The 17415-nt window shown below is 50.9% G+C and overlaps 1 protein-coding gene across 3 annotated transcripts in view; it reads right to left on the reverse strand.

Moving 5' to 3' along the window:
• Positions 1 to 16352, reverse strand: part of TRIM62 (tripartite motif containing 62) — a 31807-nt gene extending 15455 nt beyond the window's left edge. The window contains exons 1-3 of one of the 3 annotated variants that reach the window (XM_011357904.2): positions 16258 to 16352; positions 15302 to 15736; positions 174 to 269 (exon numbers count right to left, since the gene is read on the reverse strand). In XM_011357904.2, coding sequence (XP_011356206.1) covers positions 174 to 269; positions 15302 to 15709 — 504 coding nt within the window. In that variant the 5' untranslated portion in view covers positions 15710 to 15736; positions 16258 to 16352. Of the gene's footprint in view, positions 1 to 173; positions 270 to 15301 lie in introns of all 3 variants that reach the window. The other 2 variants (XM_011357903.2, XM_011357905.2) reach the window with 2 other exon arrangements.
• Between the last annotated feature and the right edge of the window lie 1063 nt (positions 16353 to 17415).

A 17415-nucleotide genomic window follows, 5' to 3' on the forward strand; every position in this document is an offset into this window, starting at 1 on the left:
CCATTGACCTTTGCTGAAGCCCCGCCCCTTTCTTGAGGAGTTTGGCCTCTTGAAACCCCGCCCCCACACCAGGCCCGAGTTCCCGCCCCACTCCTTCCCCGTTGGCCCCGCCCCACCCAGCCGGCTCCACCTCCACTCCCCTCTACCATCCCTCGTGACCAAGCCAGGCTCACCTTGGTCTCCGCCAGCTGTCGCTTGAGCAGCTGCAGAGCCTCTGTGTGCTCCCGCTCGCTGTCCTGAAGGGCCTGAAGCTGCTCCTTTAGCTCCCTCTGGAACAACACAAGCCCGGGATGGGGTCGCGGGCCAGACCAGGCACTCCGTGGTGATGCAGAACCCAAGCTGGACCGCTGCAGGCTTTGGGAGTTATCTCGGCCTTGTCCACCCCACACCCCCAGCACCCTCCTTCCATCACCGTTCAACAACCACCAAGTCCTGTAGTCTGTTCCTAAGCACCACTAGAGTCTATTCTCATCTTTCTGTCTTTCAGCTGGAATTTTGCAATAGCCTCCTCTCTGGTATCCTAGGAGCATCTGGTTTCCCTGTCTCCAATCCACCTTCACATATATTCCGCCCCACCCTGATCTGATGGCTAGGACCGCTTGCTTAGAATCCTCTAATGGGAACCAAGGCTGTATCGCTGTTATCCCTAAGATTAACTGCCAACATTCTCCTGGCACTTTCAGGGGGCTGAGTACTGTTCTCAGCCTTTCGCTGGGTCATTTAATCCTCTCAATAACCTTGAGGTAGGCAGGGTTATTGCCTTTGTACGGATGGAGAAACTGGTACAGAGAGTCCAAGAAACTGGCCACAGCTAAGCATGTAAGTGTAAAGCCAGAATTGTAACTTGGGCAGTCTGGTTTTGGAGATCATGATCTTGACACCAAGTGACACGTTTTCCACAGCGATGAGGCGAATGATGAACAGCAACAAAATTCTGCTATAGACAACACATCGAAATTTTAAATAAGGGCAGGATCAGTATTACTGATTTTTCCTTTGCCTCAGGTTCCAACATGACTCAGCACAGCACTGCTAGTGACCTTGTTTTTATTTAAAAATTGAATATTTTGATCATCATAGGTTTTTGTGCATTTTGATTTTTTAAAAATTGCATACTGATTTTTTAAAAATTATCCATCCTGATTACTGAGTTTTGGGACTTTCACTTCAATCTTGCACCTGAAGCAAGTGCCTCATTCCTTACATGCTGGTTCCACTGCTGTCTCCATCATCCTTCCCCACTCGCTCCCAACCAGCCAAAGTGGCCTTTTTCCTGTTCCTCCATCACTCTGAGCTTGTTTCAGCCTTATGACATTGCACTTGCTACTTCCTGTGGTGGTGCACTCCACTCTCAGATTCTCTCCCAGTGATTCCTTTGTATCATTAATTTATCAACTCAGAGGTCTTGCCTGACCATCCTCTTGCACCCTCTGCCCCCACATTCTGTTTCATGGTCTTCATAGTATCATCTACTATCCAGGGTGATCAGTGTGTTCATTGCTCACCTCCTATACTAGAACGAGTGTCATGAGGGCAGGAATGTTGTCTGGCTTGTTCACTCTTCTATCTCCAGTGCTTACAATAGTGCCTAGTGCACAGTAGGGCCTCAACAGTTATTTGTTAAATGAATGAATGTGGTGTGGAAGTGGTGCTCTACAGTACAGGGTCCAGCTGTCTGCTGGACTGAGCATTTAGTCCATTGAATTATAGCTAGTTGTTGTCCTGTCTGTCCTTCCTCCATCCCCATACTAGCCCATGAGTCTTCTCAGGCCATAAGGCAACTATAAAAATGGAAGTCACATGCCAAAACCAGAGAAATAGAAGGAGCCTAGGTTTCTGATGACTGCAGGGTGGCTATACCACACGAAACTCAGTGATATGCTAGGAAGCTTGCCCTCTGGAAAGAAAAAAACCCTGATTTACAATGTTTGCAGGTTTCTGTAAGTGCTTCTGCCAAAGCCAGTTTCAAGCTATCAACGTGAGGTTACTGGACAGAGAGCTGGAAAGAAGTTTGCACAATCAGCTCTCAGGAACCGGTGCAAGCTGGCTCCAGTGCACCACTGTCTGGGGTCCTTCCCTACTGACTTGTTTTACATGGAAGAGAGATACACTCTCATCTGATTTCAGCTCCTTTAGTCAGGTCTCTATTACTAACAGCTGAAAGTCATTCCTGATGGAGTCCTGTGCACCTGAGTCAATGGAGCAGATGGATCTCATTTACCTAAGAGTGCAGAGTGACTGCTCCTCAGGCCCTCCCCGGCGGCTTTGGGTCTGTCCAGCTTAGGCCACAGTCTGGCTGAGATGCAGATGTTTGAGGACATGGGCCAAGTGCTACAATCTTCCCCCTTGGTGGTCCTCATGGGTCCACAAAAGACCCAGCCACCCAGGCAGCTCTTCAGAGCCTCAGAGAAAACTGCCTGGGAGGTGCATTCTGTACATTGCTCAGGGCATCTGAGGAACTTGGACAAATTCCTTCCTGCTTTCAGGGCTGAGTAAAAAGGACAGCAGGCCTGTGCCTTCCTCTTAGACCTTGGGAGCCAGGGAACACTCATTCATCCATTCCACAAACGTGTGCCGAGGCCTCCTTGGGCCCCACTTGGTACTGCGTCAGCAACAGGGAGAGGGATGAGGGACAAGTTCCAACCCATGATGCCTCAGGAAGGATGAGTCGGGGTGAGGGTGAGGGGGTGACGGGGACACAGACATCAACATCACGGTGAATGCTGGAAGTGTCAGGGGACCCCAATCTGCTCCCCTTCTCATGTTCTCCATCTCAGTGAAGGGCACCCCGCCCCCCACTGTCAGGGAAGCCAAAAATCTAGGAGTCACCCTTGACACCGTCCACCCACCCATCTAATCAGTCTTCAGGTTTGCCCTGGAACTTGTTCTCTCCTCTCTGCACCCCTCCTCCTGGCCCTGGTTTCGTTTTTATTATTTCTCTTCTGGACTGTGGCCCCAGGCTCCTCCCTACGCCCGCCCTCTCCAAGTGCCCCACACAGCAGCTAGAGTGATCGTTCTAAAGGACGGATGCGTCCACACTTCTCTCCCAACGTCTTCTGCAAGATTTCCACATCGTCTGGGAAGAAGGGCACAAAACCCGAGCATGGCATTTAAGGCTCTTCACCCAAATTTCTTCTCCAGCCTTATTTCTTGGTCAAGACCTGCACCGTCCAATACAGTAGCCATTAGCCACATGTGGCTACTTAAAATAAAATGAAAATGAAATAAAATTGAAAATTCTGTTCCTCAGTTACACTGCTTACTTATTTCAAATGCTGGATAGTCACAAGTGACTAACAGGTACGATACCAGACAGTACAGTTGTACAACACTTCCATTATTCCAGAGTGCTGCTCTAGATGCACTAAGTGTCTTGTAGTGCTGTCCTCCAGGCTTTGCACCTGCTATTACCTGTCTGGAATGCTCGCTCAAGTTTCGCTCCATGTGTTAGACTCATTCGCTCCAGATCAAATATCACCTCCACTGAGAATCTCTGTATCAAATTCTCCAAACTGTCCTCAGATACTCCTCCACGTACAGTGCCCTTCACTTGCACCACTATAGTATACACTGCATGTTAATTACAAAGATACCTGTCAGTCTCCCCCATGAGACCGTGGGCTCTTGAAAGTAGAGACTGTGCCTGATATAGTTTCACATTCTCAGTACCTAGGATAGGGCCAGGCACAGTGACTTGGATAAGAGTTTGCAGAACAAATCTGGCCAGGGAAGAGGCTGGGCTGGGTCAGAGCTCACCTCTGAGAGGGCGGGAGGGGAGAGAGGGCCCCAAGCAGCCAGCTCTCCCCAGAAGGGCTACAGAGCCTAAAGGAACATCCAAACCCTGGAACCCACAGGGCAGGACTAGGAGGCAGCCTGAGCTCTGCCTCCCACCCCGGGCCCCTGTGTCTCCTTTCATGCCTGCGTTAGGAGGCTGGCTCTGCCACACACACTAGCTGTGTGACCTTGAGCATGTACCTTAACTTCTCTGTGCCCCAGTCCCTCATCTGCAAAACGGGGATAATAATACCTTCTGGGGCTGGGAGGGTGAAATGAGATAATAGTGAAGTGTTGAGTTTCATAGGGCAGAGCTTGGCATACACTGAGTGCTCAAGAGATAGAGAGGTCATCATGTCCCAAGTTAGGTTTCTCAGTCACTTTTCCTCAACCATCACTGTGTCCAGGCCTCTCAGGCTGTCAGAGAAGGAAGGGGCCCCAGGGACTACCTGGTCCAATCCTCTGGATTTCTAGAACAGGAAACTGAGGTCCAAGTAAAGGGACTGACTGGCCCACAGCTATACAGATTGACAGAGGAGAACCAACCGGATAATTTACTCCCAGCAGAGGTCAGATAGGAGGAAACAGGAAGCTACTGATAAACTCCTAAGTGACAGAGCTAACTGTGAGGGAGGACACTGGCGATACCAGAGCTCAGAACCAGAAGGGCTGGAGGTGGCGTGTGACTTGGGGGTTTGAATTTCACAAGTGTCATGTCACCTGATTCCCACAACAAACTCACGAGGTTAGTGTCTTATTGCTTCCACCTCATAGAGGGGGAAATGGAGGCTCAGAGAGGCCAGGCAGCTCGCCTAAGGCCACAGAACTCATCAGGGGCTCTAAGTGACTCCAAAATCTCCTAGACCACTCTGTCTCCTGCTCAATTCGATACAACCATCGCATCTGGTCACCCATGGCCAGACACATCGGGGGATATAGACACAGTTCTTGCCTTTGAGGACTCTGCAGTTAGTTGGGGAGGCAGAAATGTAAATAGGTAGACTACAAGGGAGAACAGGATAAATGCGGAGGGACTGCCTAGGAACCAATCCAGCCACGGGTTTGTGATACCTCCCTCTGCCAGTAAAGTGCGGCTAATACAGTGCTGGCGCTTCTGTAAGTGCTTCTGCCAAAGCCAGTTTCAAGCTATCAACGTGAGGTTACTGGACAGAGAGCTGGAAAGAGGTTTGCACAATCAGCTCTCAGGAACCGGTGCAAGCTGGCTCCAGTGCACCACTGTCTGGGGTCCTTCCCTACTGACTTGTTTTACATGGAAGAGAGATACACTCTCATCTGATTTCAGCTCCTTTAGTCAGGTCTCTATTACTAACAGCTGAAAGTCATTCCTGATGGAGTCCTGTGCACCTGAGTCAATGGAGCAGATGGATCTCATTTACCTAAGAGTGCAGAGTGACTGCTCCTCAGGCCCTCCCCGGCGGCTTTGGGTCTGTCCAGCTTAGGCCACAGTCTGGCTGAGATGCAGATGTTTGAGGACATGGGCCAAGTGCTACAATCTTCCCCCTTGGTGGTCCTCATGGGTCCACAAAAGACCCAGCCACCCAGGCAGCTCTTCAGAGCCTCAGAGAAAACTGCCTGGGAGGTGCATTCTGTACATTGCTCAGGGCATCTGAGGAACTTGGACAAATTCCTTCCTGCTTTCAGAGCTGAGTAAAAAGGACAGCAGGCCTGTGCCTTCCTCTTAGACCTTGGGAGCCAGGGAACACTCATTCATCCATTCCACAAACGTGTGCCGAGGCCTCCTTGGGTCCCACTTGGTACTGCGTCAGCAACAGGGAGAGGGATGAGGGACAAGTTCCAACCCATGATGCCTCAGGAAGGATGAGTCGGGGTGAGGGTGAGGGGGTGACGGGGACACAGACATTAACATCATGGTGAATGCCAGAAGTGTTAGGGGACCCCAATCTGCTCCCCTTCTCATGTTCTCCATCTCAGTGAAGGGCACCCCGCCCCCCACTGTCAGGGAAGCCAAAAATCTAGGAGTCACCCTTGACACCGTCCACCCACCCATCTAATCAGTCTTCAGGTTTGCCCTGGAACTTGTTCTCTCCTCTCTGCACCCCTCCTCCTGGCCCTGGTTTCGTTTTTATTATTTCTCTTCTGGACTGTGGCCCCAGGCTCCTCCCTACGCCCGCCCTCTCCAAGTGCCCCACACAGCAGCTAGAGTGATCGTTCTAAAGGACGGATGCGTCCACACTTCTCTCCCAACGTCTTCTGCAAGATTTCCACATCGTCTGGGAAGAAGGGCACAAAACCCGAGCATGGCATTTAAGGCTCTTCACCCAAATTTCTTCTCCAGCCTTATTTCTTGGTCAAGACCTGCACCGTCCAATACAGTAGCCATTAGCCACATGTGGCTACTTAAAATAAAATGAAAATGAAATAAAATTGAAAATTCTGTTCCTCAGTTACACTGCTTACTTATTTCAAATGCTGGATAGTCACAAGTGACTAACAGGTACGATACCAGACAGTACAGTTGTACAACACTTCCATTATTCCAGAGTGCTGCTCTAGATGCACTAAGTGTCTTGTAGTGCTGTCCTCCAGGCTTTGCACCTGCTATTACCTGTCTGGAATGCTCGCTCAAGTTTCGCTCCATGTGTTAGACTCATTCGCTCCAGATCAAATATCACCTCCACTGAGAATCTCTGTATCAAATTCTCCAAACTGTCCTCAGATACTCCTCCACGTACAGTGCCCTTCACTTGCACCACTATAGTATACACTGCATGTTAATTACAAAGATACCTGTCAGTCTCCCCCATGAGACCGTGGGCTCTTGAAAGTAGAGACTGTGCCTGATATAGTTTCACATTCTCAGTACCTAGGATAGGGCCAGGCACAGTGACTTGGATAAGAGTTTGCAGAACAAATCTGGCCAGGGAAGAGGCTGGGCTGGGTCAGAGCTCACCTCTGAGAGGGCGGGAGGGGAGAGAGGGCCCCAAGCAGCCAGCTCTCCCCAGAAGGGCTACAGAGCCTAAAGGAACATCCAAACCCTGGAACCCACAGGGCAGGACTAGGAGGCAGCCTGAGCTCTGCCTCCCACCCCGGGCCCCTGTGTCTCCTTTCATGCCTGCGTTAGGAGGCTGGCTCTGCCACACACACTAGCTGTGTGACCTTGAGCATGTACCTTAACTTCTCTGTGCCCCAGTCCCTCATCTGCAAAACGGGGATAATAATACCTTCTGGGGCTGGGAGGGTGAAATGAGATAATAGTGAAGTGTTGAGTTTCATAGGGCAGAGCTTGGCATACACTGAGTGCTCAAGAGATAGAGAGGTCATCATGTCCCAAGTTAGGTTTCTCAGTCACTTTTCCAAATCCTCAACCATCACTGTGTCCAGGCCTCTCAGGCTGTCAGAGAAGGAAGGGGCCCCAGGGACTACCTGGTCCAATCCTCTGGATTTCTAGAACAGGAAACTGAGGTCCAAGTAAAGGGACTGACTGGCCCACAGCTATACAGATTGACAGAGGAGAACCAACCGGATAATTTACTCCCAGCAGAGGTCAGATAGGAGGAAACAGGAAGCTACTGATAAACTCCTAAGTGACAGAGCTAACTGTGAGGGAGGACACTGGCGATACCAGAGCTCAGAACCAGAAGGGCTGGAGGTGGCGTGTGACTTGGGGGTTTGAATTTCACAAGTGTCATGTCACCTGATTCCCACAACAAACTCACGAGGTTAGTGTCTTATTGCTTCCACCTCATAGAGGGGGAAATGGAGGCTCAGAGAGGCCAGGCAGCTCGCCTAAGGCCACAGAACTCATCAGGGGCTCTAAGTGACTCCAAAATCTCCTAGGCCACTCTGTCTCCTGCTCAATTCGATACAACCATTGCATCTGGTCACCCATGGCCAGACACATCGGGGGATATAGACACAGTTCTTGCCTTTGAGGACTCTGCAGTTAGTTGGGGAGGCAGAAATGTAAATAGGTAGACTACAAGGGAGAACAGGATAAACGCGGAGGGACTGCCTAGGAACCAATCCAGCCGCGGTGTTTGTGATACCTCCCTCTGCCAGTAAAGTGCGGCTAATACAGTGCTGGCTCTGGGTGTAAGGGTTAGAGGACTTTATTCCCTATCTGACACGATGCCCAAGATATCACTCTTAGCTGTTGTCATCGTTGTCATAATAATTACAATTATACGTGAAATAGCAACTCAGACCTGAAGAGCTTCCAGGAAAGAGTTTATTTTTGTTGGAAGGATCAGAGAAGATGGATGGGCAGGGGCACGCCTGGTGTGTGCAGGAAGTAGTGGGTAGTTGAGGAAGGCCAGAACCAGGTATGTGGCATGGGGGTGGAGTCACAAGCTGGAAAGGCCATGGGGGTAGCTGGGGTGAGGGTAGGGGGTAGAAGAGGCCTTGAAAGTCAGCCTGGGGGAGCTGACTCTTCAGGGCCCCATTGGAGCTGGGGCAGGGGAGGGGAGGGGTGGGGAGGCATGTACCAAAGAGGGCAGAGCCATGGCTCTCCACTTCTTCCTCCAGAGAGGGGCAGAGTTAGGGCTGGTGCGGACCTAAGAACACAATTATACAAATATGTCCATTGAGAGGCCCTGGGGCTCCCATGGGTTTCGAGAGGCCAGGACTGGGACAGCAGCCGTGGGGAGGACAGAGAGCCAGGGCTTACATGTCCTCAAGGCCAGACCTTGCCTCCTGAGAGGCCACCTCTCTCCTAGCCCAGAGGACAAAGCTGCTACAGAAAGCCATCTCCCCTCGACTTCAAGGACTCTTCTCAGTCCGTCAGCCCAGTGAAGACGACATGAACTCTGGCATCGGAAAAGCCTGGGTTCAAATTCCAACTGTGTGACCTTGGGCAGATCACTCCTTCCCTTCTCTGTCAAAAGTAAATAAGAGCCATTCACAGGGTTGTGATGAAGATTAAATGAGACAGTAGTTATGAAAGGGCCCAGCATGGTACTGGCACATAGTAGGTGCTCAAGATCTTCTCTCCTTTTCTGTGCCCCAGTACTGCTCTCTCTTCCCCTCGCTGGCCCAAGGATGCCAGAAATCTTAAGACAAATCGAACTTGTCTCTCCTTCTTCTTTTCCCGCCAATCCCTCTTCGATGCCCAAAATGCCTGATGCTGTCGCTCCTCTCGACAGACCTGAACTCTTGTATTTCTCTCTTTGAGCCCCACCCCTCCGTGTCTACTCTGAGCCTTGCAGTCTCTGGCAACGCCTCTTGGCTGCTCCTCCAGCTTCCCTCCAGGCTCTCCCACCAGTCCACCCTGAGCAGATGGGACCAGGCCACGCTCATGCTCACCTGCTCAAATCCATTCCTGGCTCCCCAGCATCTCCAGGATCAAGTCTAAGCAACTTGGGGTGGGGGATGGTATATTCAAGGTCCTTCTCAAGCTCACTGAGCCTCACTTTCCCATTCTCGCCTCCCCTCACACACCCTCCCCTCTAGCCACAACAAACACACCTGAGCATGTGCTCACCTCCATGCCAGTTTCTGGTCAGACTCAGAGAACCTGAGTCCGAGTTCCAGCTTCAGTGACCCTTTGTGGTTGTGTGACCTTAAGCACCATTTCTGAGCCTCAGTTTTCTCATTTGAAAAATGAAGTGATGTGACCCAGCTCATAGGGCTGCTGCGAGGATTCACTGAGAGAGAAGAGAAAAAAACCAAACCACAGTAGGGCCAGGGCTCGCTTTCTCTTCCGGGCCCTGCACAGCCCCTGGCCTCGCTATCCACAGCAGGAGTGTCAACTGAAGAAATTACTGAATGAGTCCCTGAATCCAAAACGGAATCCCCCTCCAAGTCCTCCACACCCACCCCAAGTACCTAAGCAGAGCTCAAGATCCCAAAGGTAAATGATGCTGTGAAAACCCCACTGCATGAGAGTCCGGAGAGCTGAGTTCTTGTCTCACATTGGGCAAGTCAGTTTCCCCATCTGGAAAGTGGGGAGATGGTGGAACTGGATGGTTTCTGAGGTCCCTCCCCATCTGGATGCTCCCGGAGGCGTTTGGATTCCTTTTGGGGGGGTTGGTTTTTGAGCCGGTTGGCCCGGGTTTTGGTTCCTTGTTTTGCTTCTTCTTTTTGTTTTGTTTTGGGGCCGTTTCTTGACCTTTTGACCTTCGTTTTTTTCCCTTTTTTGTTGTTGGTGTTCTTGTTCCGGTTCGGGGGGCGGGGAAGGGAAAAGGGCTGTTGTGAGGGTTCAATGCCCGTAACAGTACCTGCCTGGCACATAGCAAGTGTCCAATAAACTTTGGCCAGTGGTTTTTTAGAGTTATTACTTCTGTTGTTGTCACTCCCTACCAGATCCTTTTTCTTCTATAAAATAAAATCCTGGTCCCCCTAATTTCAGCTCTAAATTTCTACACTGTGGCCTGTGCTTAGCCAAGATGTCCTGGATGAACAGGGCATTCCTGCCTGCCCACAGACACCTGTGAAGAGGAAGGTGGAGATACCAACAGCCAGCCCTGGGTTTGACTCACTGCCAGCCTCATACCCATGGAGGCTGCTGTTTGCACATAAATCCTGCCCTCTCCTGGGAAAAGTAACAGCAGAGGCTGCTTCCCAGGACACAGATAACCTGGCCGCCTCCCTGTCCACAGTACAAAACAAGGTGCCTTCGTATCTGTTATTTCTTTGGATAAGCAGCAACTTTCTTTCTCTGTTTACACGGTAAGTGGCAGTCTGTTCCCACTTCCATTTCCCGGACTGGGAAAGGTGCAGAGAAGGCAGAACCTTCCACTCAGGTGGAAGAAGGCAGAACGTTCCACTCAGGTGGAAGAAGTCAGAGCCTGGATTTGAACCCAGTCGTCTACCTGTGCTCTTTCCCCCGAGTAGGCTGCCTTGGCGTCTCTGGATCGCCACGCCCAGCTTGTCAGGGCTGCCAGGCAAGGCTGATCCACCACTGTCTTCTTTGGCATGAAGGAGGCCTTGGGAAAGGCTCCAGTGGTCACATGAGGCCTGAGGCCGGTGTCTGGGACTGAATCCAATCCCTTTTCTGGAGGTTAGGAAGCTGAAATGGTCAGAGAACTGGATATCATGCCTGACCAAGATGACATCCAGCCACCGGCCCTAGGTCCATCAGCTGGTACAGACAGACTCTCCTTAGCCTGACCCTGTGCCGAGTACTCGAAATACAAAGACAGGCAGGGTGGTGGTGGTGGGTGTATGTGGAAGACAATTACCTGGCCCTCAGCGGCAGCTCGGAGGCTATGAGTAGCCCAGTCAGACTGCCTTCAAATCCCGCCCCTGCCATTTACTAGCTGGGTGACTGAACAAGTCACTGCCTTCCTCAGCTTCTATTTCCTTATCTGTAAAAGAAGCAAATTACAGTATCCCCTGGACAGGGTGTTATGAAGATTAATTGAGGCGATACCGGAAAAGCGTTTAGTATAGTCCCAGGCAGTGGGCTAGGCTCAATAAGTAATGTCTGAGAAGCCCCAAACCCTGTGGAGATGGGACTCCCTCCCTCTCCTTTGCTCTATGGTTCAATGCTCAGTAGAGAAAAACACACATACTCAGACACACACACACACTCTCAGACGCACACATGCATACACGCTCACATGCTATTACACAATTTCATAGAATTAGAAAGCAATTCTAACCATGGGATGATGGGTGGACGTTAACTTTTCCATTACAGAGATATTTATTATGTTCACTTTATAATCAGAAAAAATAAAGATATTTAAAAATTATTGTGTGCTACTCGGTGCCAGGCACAATATCAGGCACTTTTGACATGGCACCCCTCACCCTTACAACATCCTTCACCCATGTTATAGATAAGCATAGGTAAGCTTAGAGAAGCAAAATGACCCGACCAAGAGCACATAGCTTCTCAAAATGATGCCAAGATCTGACCCCAGTGTTGGAATCTGGTAAGTACAAAGCAATTCAGCTTGGCAGGTCAGGGAAAGCTTTGTGGAGATGATACTTGAGCTGAACCTGGAAAGCTGAGTAGGACTTTGCCAGGCCAGGGTTCTCAACCTGGGGGGATTTCAACCCCAGGGGACACGTGATGAGGTCCGGAGACATTTTTGGTTGTCACAGCTTGGTGGAGGGGTGCTACTGGGATCTAGTGGATAGAGAGAGGCCAGAAATGCTGCTAAATATACAATGCACAACAAACACTTATCTGGCTGCAAATGTCAATAGTGCAGAGTATGATATAACATACTAGAGCTGTTATTATTTATTGGGTGCTTACTATGTGCCAAATGCAGTACTAAATTTTTGCAAATGTCATCTTATTTAATCCAACTGCATTACTCCCATGCTGGCAATCAGATATGAGGCTCAGAGATGGTAAGTAACATTCCTAAGGTCACACAGCCAGAAAATGGTAGTGCTAGGTTTGGAGCTGCCTGAGTACAAAGCCAGAGCTCTTAACCTTTCTGTTCTGCTGCTTCCAGGATTTATAACAAATCTAAAAGCGTCAGGCCAAGTGCTAGGTGGGATGTGAAGGGTCTCCAGCTGAACCCAGGTACAGCCTCCTCTGGACTTGAGGCCTTGGGCGAGGTCTTTCCCTCCCCTTCTGCCATTTCCCCATCTGTAAGTGAAGTTTGCACCAGACAATCTCCAAAGCCCTGCCAGCACTGAGTCTGTTATGCTTCAGGAGAGGGGCCTAATCCCAGGCTACGGGAGCCTGCAGCTGGGAGAAGAGGGTGTATGATGGACACGCTCAGCCTCACTCCCAGAGCATAACTAGCTAATGAGCTCTGCTTCCGTACAAGTAGAAAGAGGCAGGTGAGGGTAGGGAGTGGCTTGAACCTACCCAGGAGCTTACCTCTCTAGTGGGGAAGCATGTTTCTCTGCTGCCTTCTTGCCAAGCCCAAAAGAGGCACCAAAGCCAAGTCTCCTCAGGCAACAGAGGCAGGTCTGGGCATTTTCCCAGCTGGACACATGAGTTCTCATAGGTAGAAGGAGAAAGAACAGAAGTGCATGCTGACTCAGCCCCTACCACATGTTAGATGTCTCAAACAGTGAATCCATCTCAGGTCAGCCTTATGAAAATTCTGATAGGAAAGAATCAACCTGACCCCAGTTTACAGATGGGAGTATCAAGGCCTACATGCAGTGACTTGTTAAGTTAGGTAGCGCTGAAGGAAGGTTTGGAACAAAAGCGTGTCTGACCCCGGGGCAGTACACCACAGAGTGAATAGTGTCCCATTCTTTTTTTTTTTTTTTTTCACTGAAGAATGAAAGTTTTTCAATAACATTTGGAGAAAAATATATGTTCAATTTCTCCTGCCTTCCCCAGGACACAGAATGGACTACAAAAAGCCAAAACACAATAATTATGATCTCCTGGTTTGCAGGTGGGGGAACCAAGGCTCCAAAGGCAAAGACCTCTCCAGCTAGAAAGTCAGACAGGAAGAGGAGGAGCAGGGGAGGGATCTGGCTTGGGTCAGGCGTGTTTTCTAGCCTGGATCTCACTGTCTGGCAGTATGGCTTTGGTTAAGTCATATCACCTGTCTGGACCTCAGCCTCCATATCAACATAATAAAAAAGTTGGACAGATGGTTTTAGACAGAGTCCCTTCAAACTCTTACAACTTGTGCCCAAATCTTGTCAAAGGTCCTTCCTCTTCCTTGCTTATGTGACTTCACAGACAGGGAGATGGGGACACCAGTGCCTGGCACAAGGAACTCTGGGGACAGAGGACCAATATTAGCTTTCTGCAAGCTCTCAGATTATCCAACCCTTGTTCTCCATCCTCAAAGAGCCAGACTGGAAAGGAGTCAGTCGTGGTTTGGGTATGAAAGGGACAGGGAGGGGGCTGATGGTCAACGTGAGGCCATTTCTCCTGGGACCAATGCTCATTTTCATAGGCATCTCCTAGGTGCAGGCTTACTCTCAGAGATTCATATACAAGAGGGAAGAAAGCCCCTACAATATGGGGGAAAGGAATTATTTAGCTTCTGCATAAGCATCTTGAGGGTGAGAGAGCTCATTATCTCCCAAGTTAGCCCACTGCATTTTCATAAAATGTTTGAGTCAGAAACCTTCTGCTTCCAAAGGCTCTACAATTCTGGGCCAGCTTGGGCTAAGGTTGGTCATTCATTCATTCAACTTTTACTGACTTGCACTGTTAGCTATGCCTTGTGCCAGGCTTTGGGGCCATAGATATGATGAATAAGAGACTGTCCCTGTTCTTGGGGAATTGTTTGCTAAACTGGTATGCCAAGGCCAGAGACGTGGGGCTGCTGGATTTAAATGGTTTAGCTTGAGAAAAAGATCTCAGGCTCCAATGAGCTTAGGAACTATTTTATTAAACATAGTAAAATGAGTTTCTTTGCAATAAGATTTCTCTAAGCCTTTAATATAAAAATGTACACTGAGAATCCTCCAAGGGATTATAGAGAATATACTATATTTCCCAAATATAGCTGATCTTGGAACATTACTTTTTAAAACATTATACTTATTAAGAGAAAACACTACAGGAAATGCAGCTCTAATGCTGTTTTTTATTTGGCCGGTGGAGCTTGGAGAAGGCTTGTACAGAGAGGATGTTTGAGCAGGTCTTTGATAATTGAGTAGGAGTTGGTTAGTGAAGATGAGAAGGTTTAAGGGAGACCAATTACAGTCCTAGGCTGACTATGGTCAGGTTACTGTGCATGTACTGTTTCATTTAGTTCTCAAAGGTCCTGATGTGGGTGACAGACAGAGCCAAGAAGGTCATCAAAAGCCCCTGGAGACTCCTAAAGGTCCACTCCTTTCTTCTCGAATCACCTCATCGCAGGGCTTTATTCTCCAAATCTTAAGTCTTTAAGTCCTCACAACCAGGACTCTACTCCAATTTAAACCCCAAATGATTCTTACAGTATCTGAATTGGATCCCAGCCTTAACCGCTCATACACCTAGGCCTAGCTCTTGACAGCCAAACCCACTCTCTCAGCTGTTTGCTGACCCTAACTTAGACCCTCTCTCAGATTTAACCCTGACCTGTCCAGCACAATCTAGTCCTGGTACTGTTCCCTTGGTCCTGATCCACACCTGAGCCCCAGCCATTTGGGCCCCCATGCCTGCTGCTCAGCTACTCCATATAGTCCAGACCCATTCTCAGATGGTGGCCCAGCCTCCTGTCTATCCCTGTCTGTGTTCCCACCCCAATCTGTCTTTGTCCCCAACTCTGTCCTGAACCATTCTTATGTGGGCCCCGACTCCAGGTCCAGCTCCCATGACCGCTGACAGTAGCTCTGCCCTTGCTTAGCTGATTCAGCCCCGTCCCCAGCCAACCCTGCTCCAGCCCGTACCTGGTCCAGCCTCTGATCTCATTTGTCCCTGTGGTCCCACTCCATTGGTGATCTCTGCCCAACCATGGACCTACGCCCACTTCAGGTCTAGGTCAAACTCCGCCCAAGGCCCCGCCTATCACTGAGGCCACGCCCCAGTCCCGCCCTGTACTAGTTCTGATAGGGCCCTGACCCTGCAGGCGGCCCTGTCCCATGACAATTCTGACTGGGCCCCGCCCAAGGTCCAGCTCTGACCGCGCCCCCGAGCCAGCCCCGCCCCCCCGTCCAGCCCCGCCAGGCGGCTCACCTGCAACTCCTCAAAGGCATCATCGATGCCGGTGACCTGGTGCTGCTCGTGCAGCGCAGGCTCGTCGCAGAAGAAGCAGAGCAATGCGCGGTCCGTGAGGCAGAAGAGCTTGACCTTGTCGTGCGCCTGGCAGGGTCGCGCGGCGCGGCGCGCGTTGAGGATGGCGTCCAGCGGGAAGGCGCTGTAGCGCTCCACGATGTTGGCCAGCTTGAGGCTGGGCGCGAGCGCGGGCTCGGCAAACGTGCGCCGGCATTCCGGGCAGTCACGGGCCCCCTGCGCCTCCTGCCGCACCCAGTGCTCCGTGATGCAGCGGCGGCAGAAGTAGTGCTCGCAGCCCAGACTCACCGGGTCCTGGTAGATACTCAAACAGATGGAGCAGAGCAGCTCGTCCTTGAGACTGCACGCCATGGCGCCAGGGGCGGTGGAAACGGGCGCCTGAGATGTAGGGGAGCGAGAGTGCGGCGCTGTCGGAGGCAGCACTGAGGGATGGGTGCGGGGAGCAGGCCGGGAGAGGCAAGAGTAGGCGCTACAGAAGGAAGGGGGACTGTCCGGAAGAAGGGTAACGCGAGGAAGGGGTGCAGGGCAGAGACTATCCGAGATGTGAGTCTAGGAAGGTGGTCTCGAGGTAGTGGGTGACCCGGAGCGATGGGTGCTGGAGGAAGGGGGCCGTGGGTGTCTGAGGGAAGGGACTCCTGGCAAGAAGGTTCTAGGGGAAGGGACAGTTCAATGGAATGGGTGCTGGGAGAAAGGGATCTAGGAGGGGGACGGAGGCCTTGGGGTGGGGGCTGAAATCCCGGGATGGGTGAAGTAGGGGGAGGGGGAGAGCTGGGGATAGGGAATTCTGGAGGAGCGAGAAGGCAGGCGGAGCCGCTGTGCCTGGCAGAGGAGAGGAGGGGTGAGAGGACGCTCAGCTTCCTGATCCCGGCCCCAAGACCTGGCCCGGAGCGGCCCCTTACCCGCGCCGGCTCAGCAGCCACTGCTCTGGTCCCAGCGCAGCCTCTCAACCCGGAACCAGCCGAGCCTGAGCTGCCGGCAGCCTCTACTCCCACCCCGCCCCGGTGGGCGGGACCCAAACGACTCCACCCCCTAGGCGGGTTGGGGAGGAGGGGCAGGGGCTGGCCTCCAGCCACTAGACCCCCTCCCCGCTCCCATCATTCTCCAGCTCCCTAGAGCGTGAAACAGCTGTTCCTTCAGGATTTGCACAGGGAATAACATCCAAGTTTTGCTTAGGGTCCCTGCGGCGGGCGGAGGAGGGGTCAGCTAGTGTGAGAGGCTAACGAGTCAGGGAGGAACATCTTTTTAGATCATCGATTTGAAGATTTGGGAAAAATAACACTTTGTATTAAAACAAGGATATGTTGTATAATCTCCATAGAATACAACTTTTGCATAAAATGTAAAGATAAAACTTGAGAAACACCTTGCTTGCTTAGAGCAAGTTCAAGGTCTTCACATTTCTAAGTCCTGGGGTTCCATTTTCTCTTTACTTTCTCAAGGAGTGCTTGGAGAAGTTTGGAAGACTCTGGCTCTGGCTAATGTCTGACCGAAGGAGTTGGCTCCATTCAGCAAACTTTTCTGGGGTGCCATATTTGTGTATGTGTGTGGAGGGGGCTGGGGAGTGGAGCAGGAAAGCTGGAGGAAGAGTAATAGGAGACCTTGTCTCCTATGCCAGATGGGGAAGAGGTTTCTAGGCAGAGGGGACTGTATGTGCAAAAGCATAGAGGCGTGAAAAGGGAGGGCACTTTGGGAGAAGTGCAATAGTTCTGTACTGTTGGGGGTGGGGTGGAGAAGGGACTTGGGTGAGGTGGAGGGTGTTGAGGGTCATGGTAAAGGATTTCCTGAGAGCAATGGGCTTTCAAACAGGGGCATGATCTGGTCTGATACGAGTTTCAGAAAGTTAAGGAGATGCGCATTATACCAGCAGCAAGGTCAAAGCAGGGGCCCTTTCTGATGTGTCTGAATATGTTCAGTGCTCCTCACACAGTAAAGATATATAGCTGAATAACAGCAGCAAAAACGTGGATTGCAGGAAGAGAGAGTGGGCATAAGGTCACTGTTGTCATAGAGGCTGCAGGCAGTGAGACCTGAACTGGGGCCATGACAGTGGATAAGGA

Source organism: Pteropus vampyrus, unplaced genomic scaffold (assembly GCF_000151845.1).
Source record: "Pteropus vampyrus isolate Shadow unplaced genomic scaffold, Pvam_2.0 Scaffold36, whole genome shotgun sequence".
Lineage (NCBI taxonomy): Eukaryota > Metazoa > Chordata > Mammalia > Chiroptera > Pteropodidae > Pteropus > Pteropus vampyrus.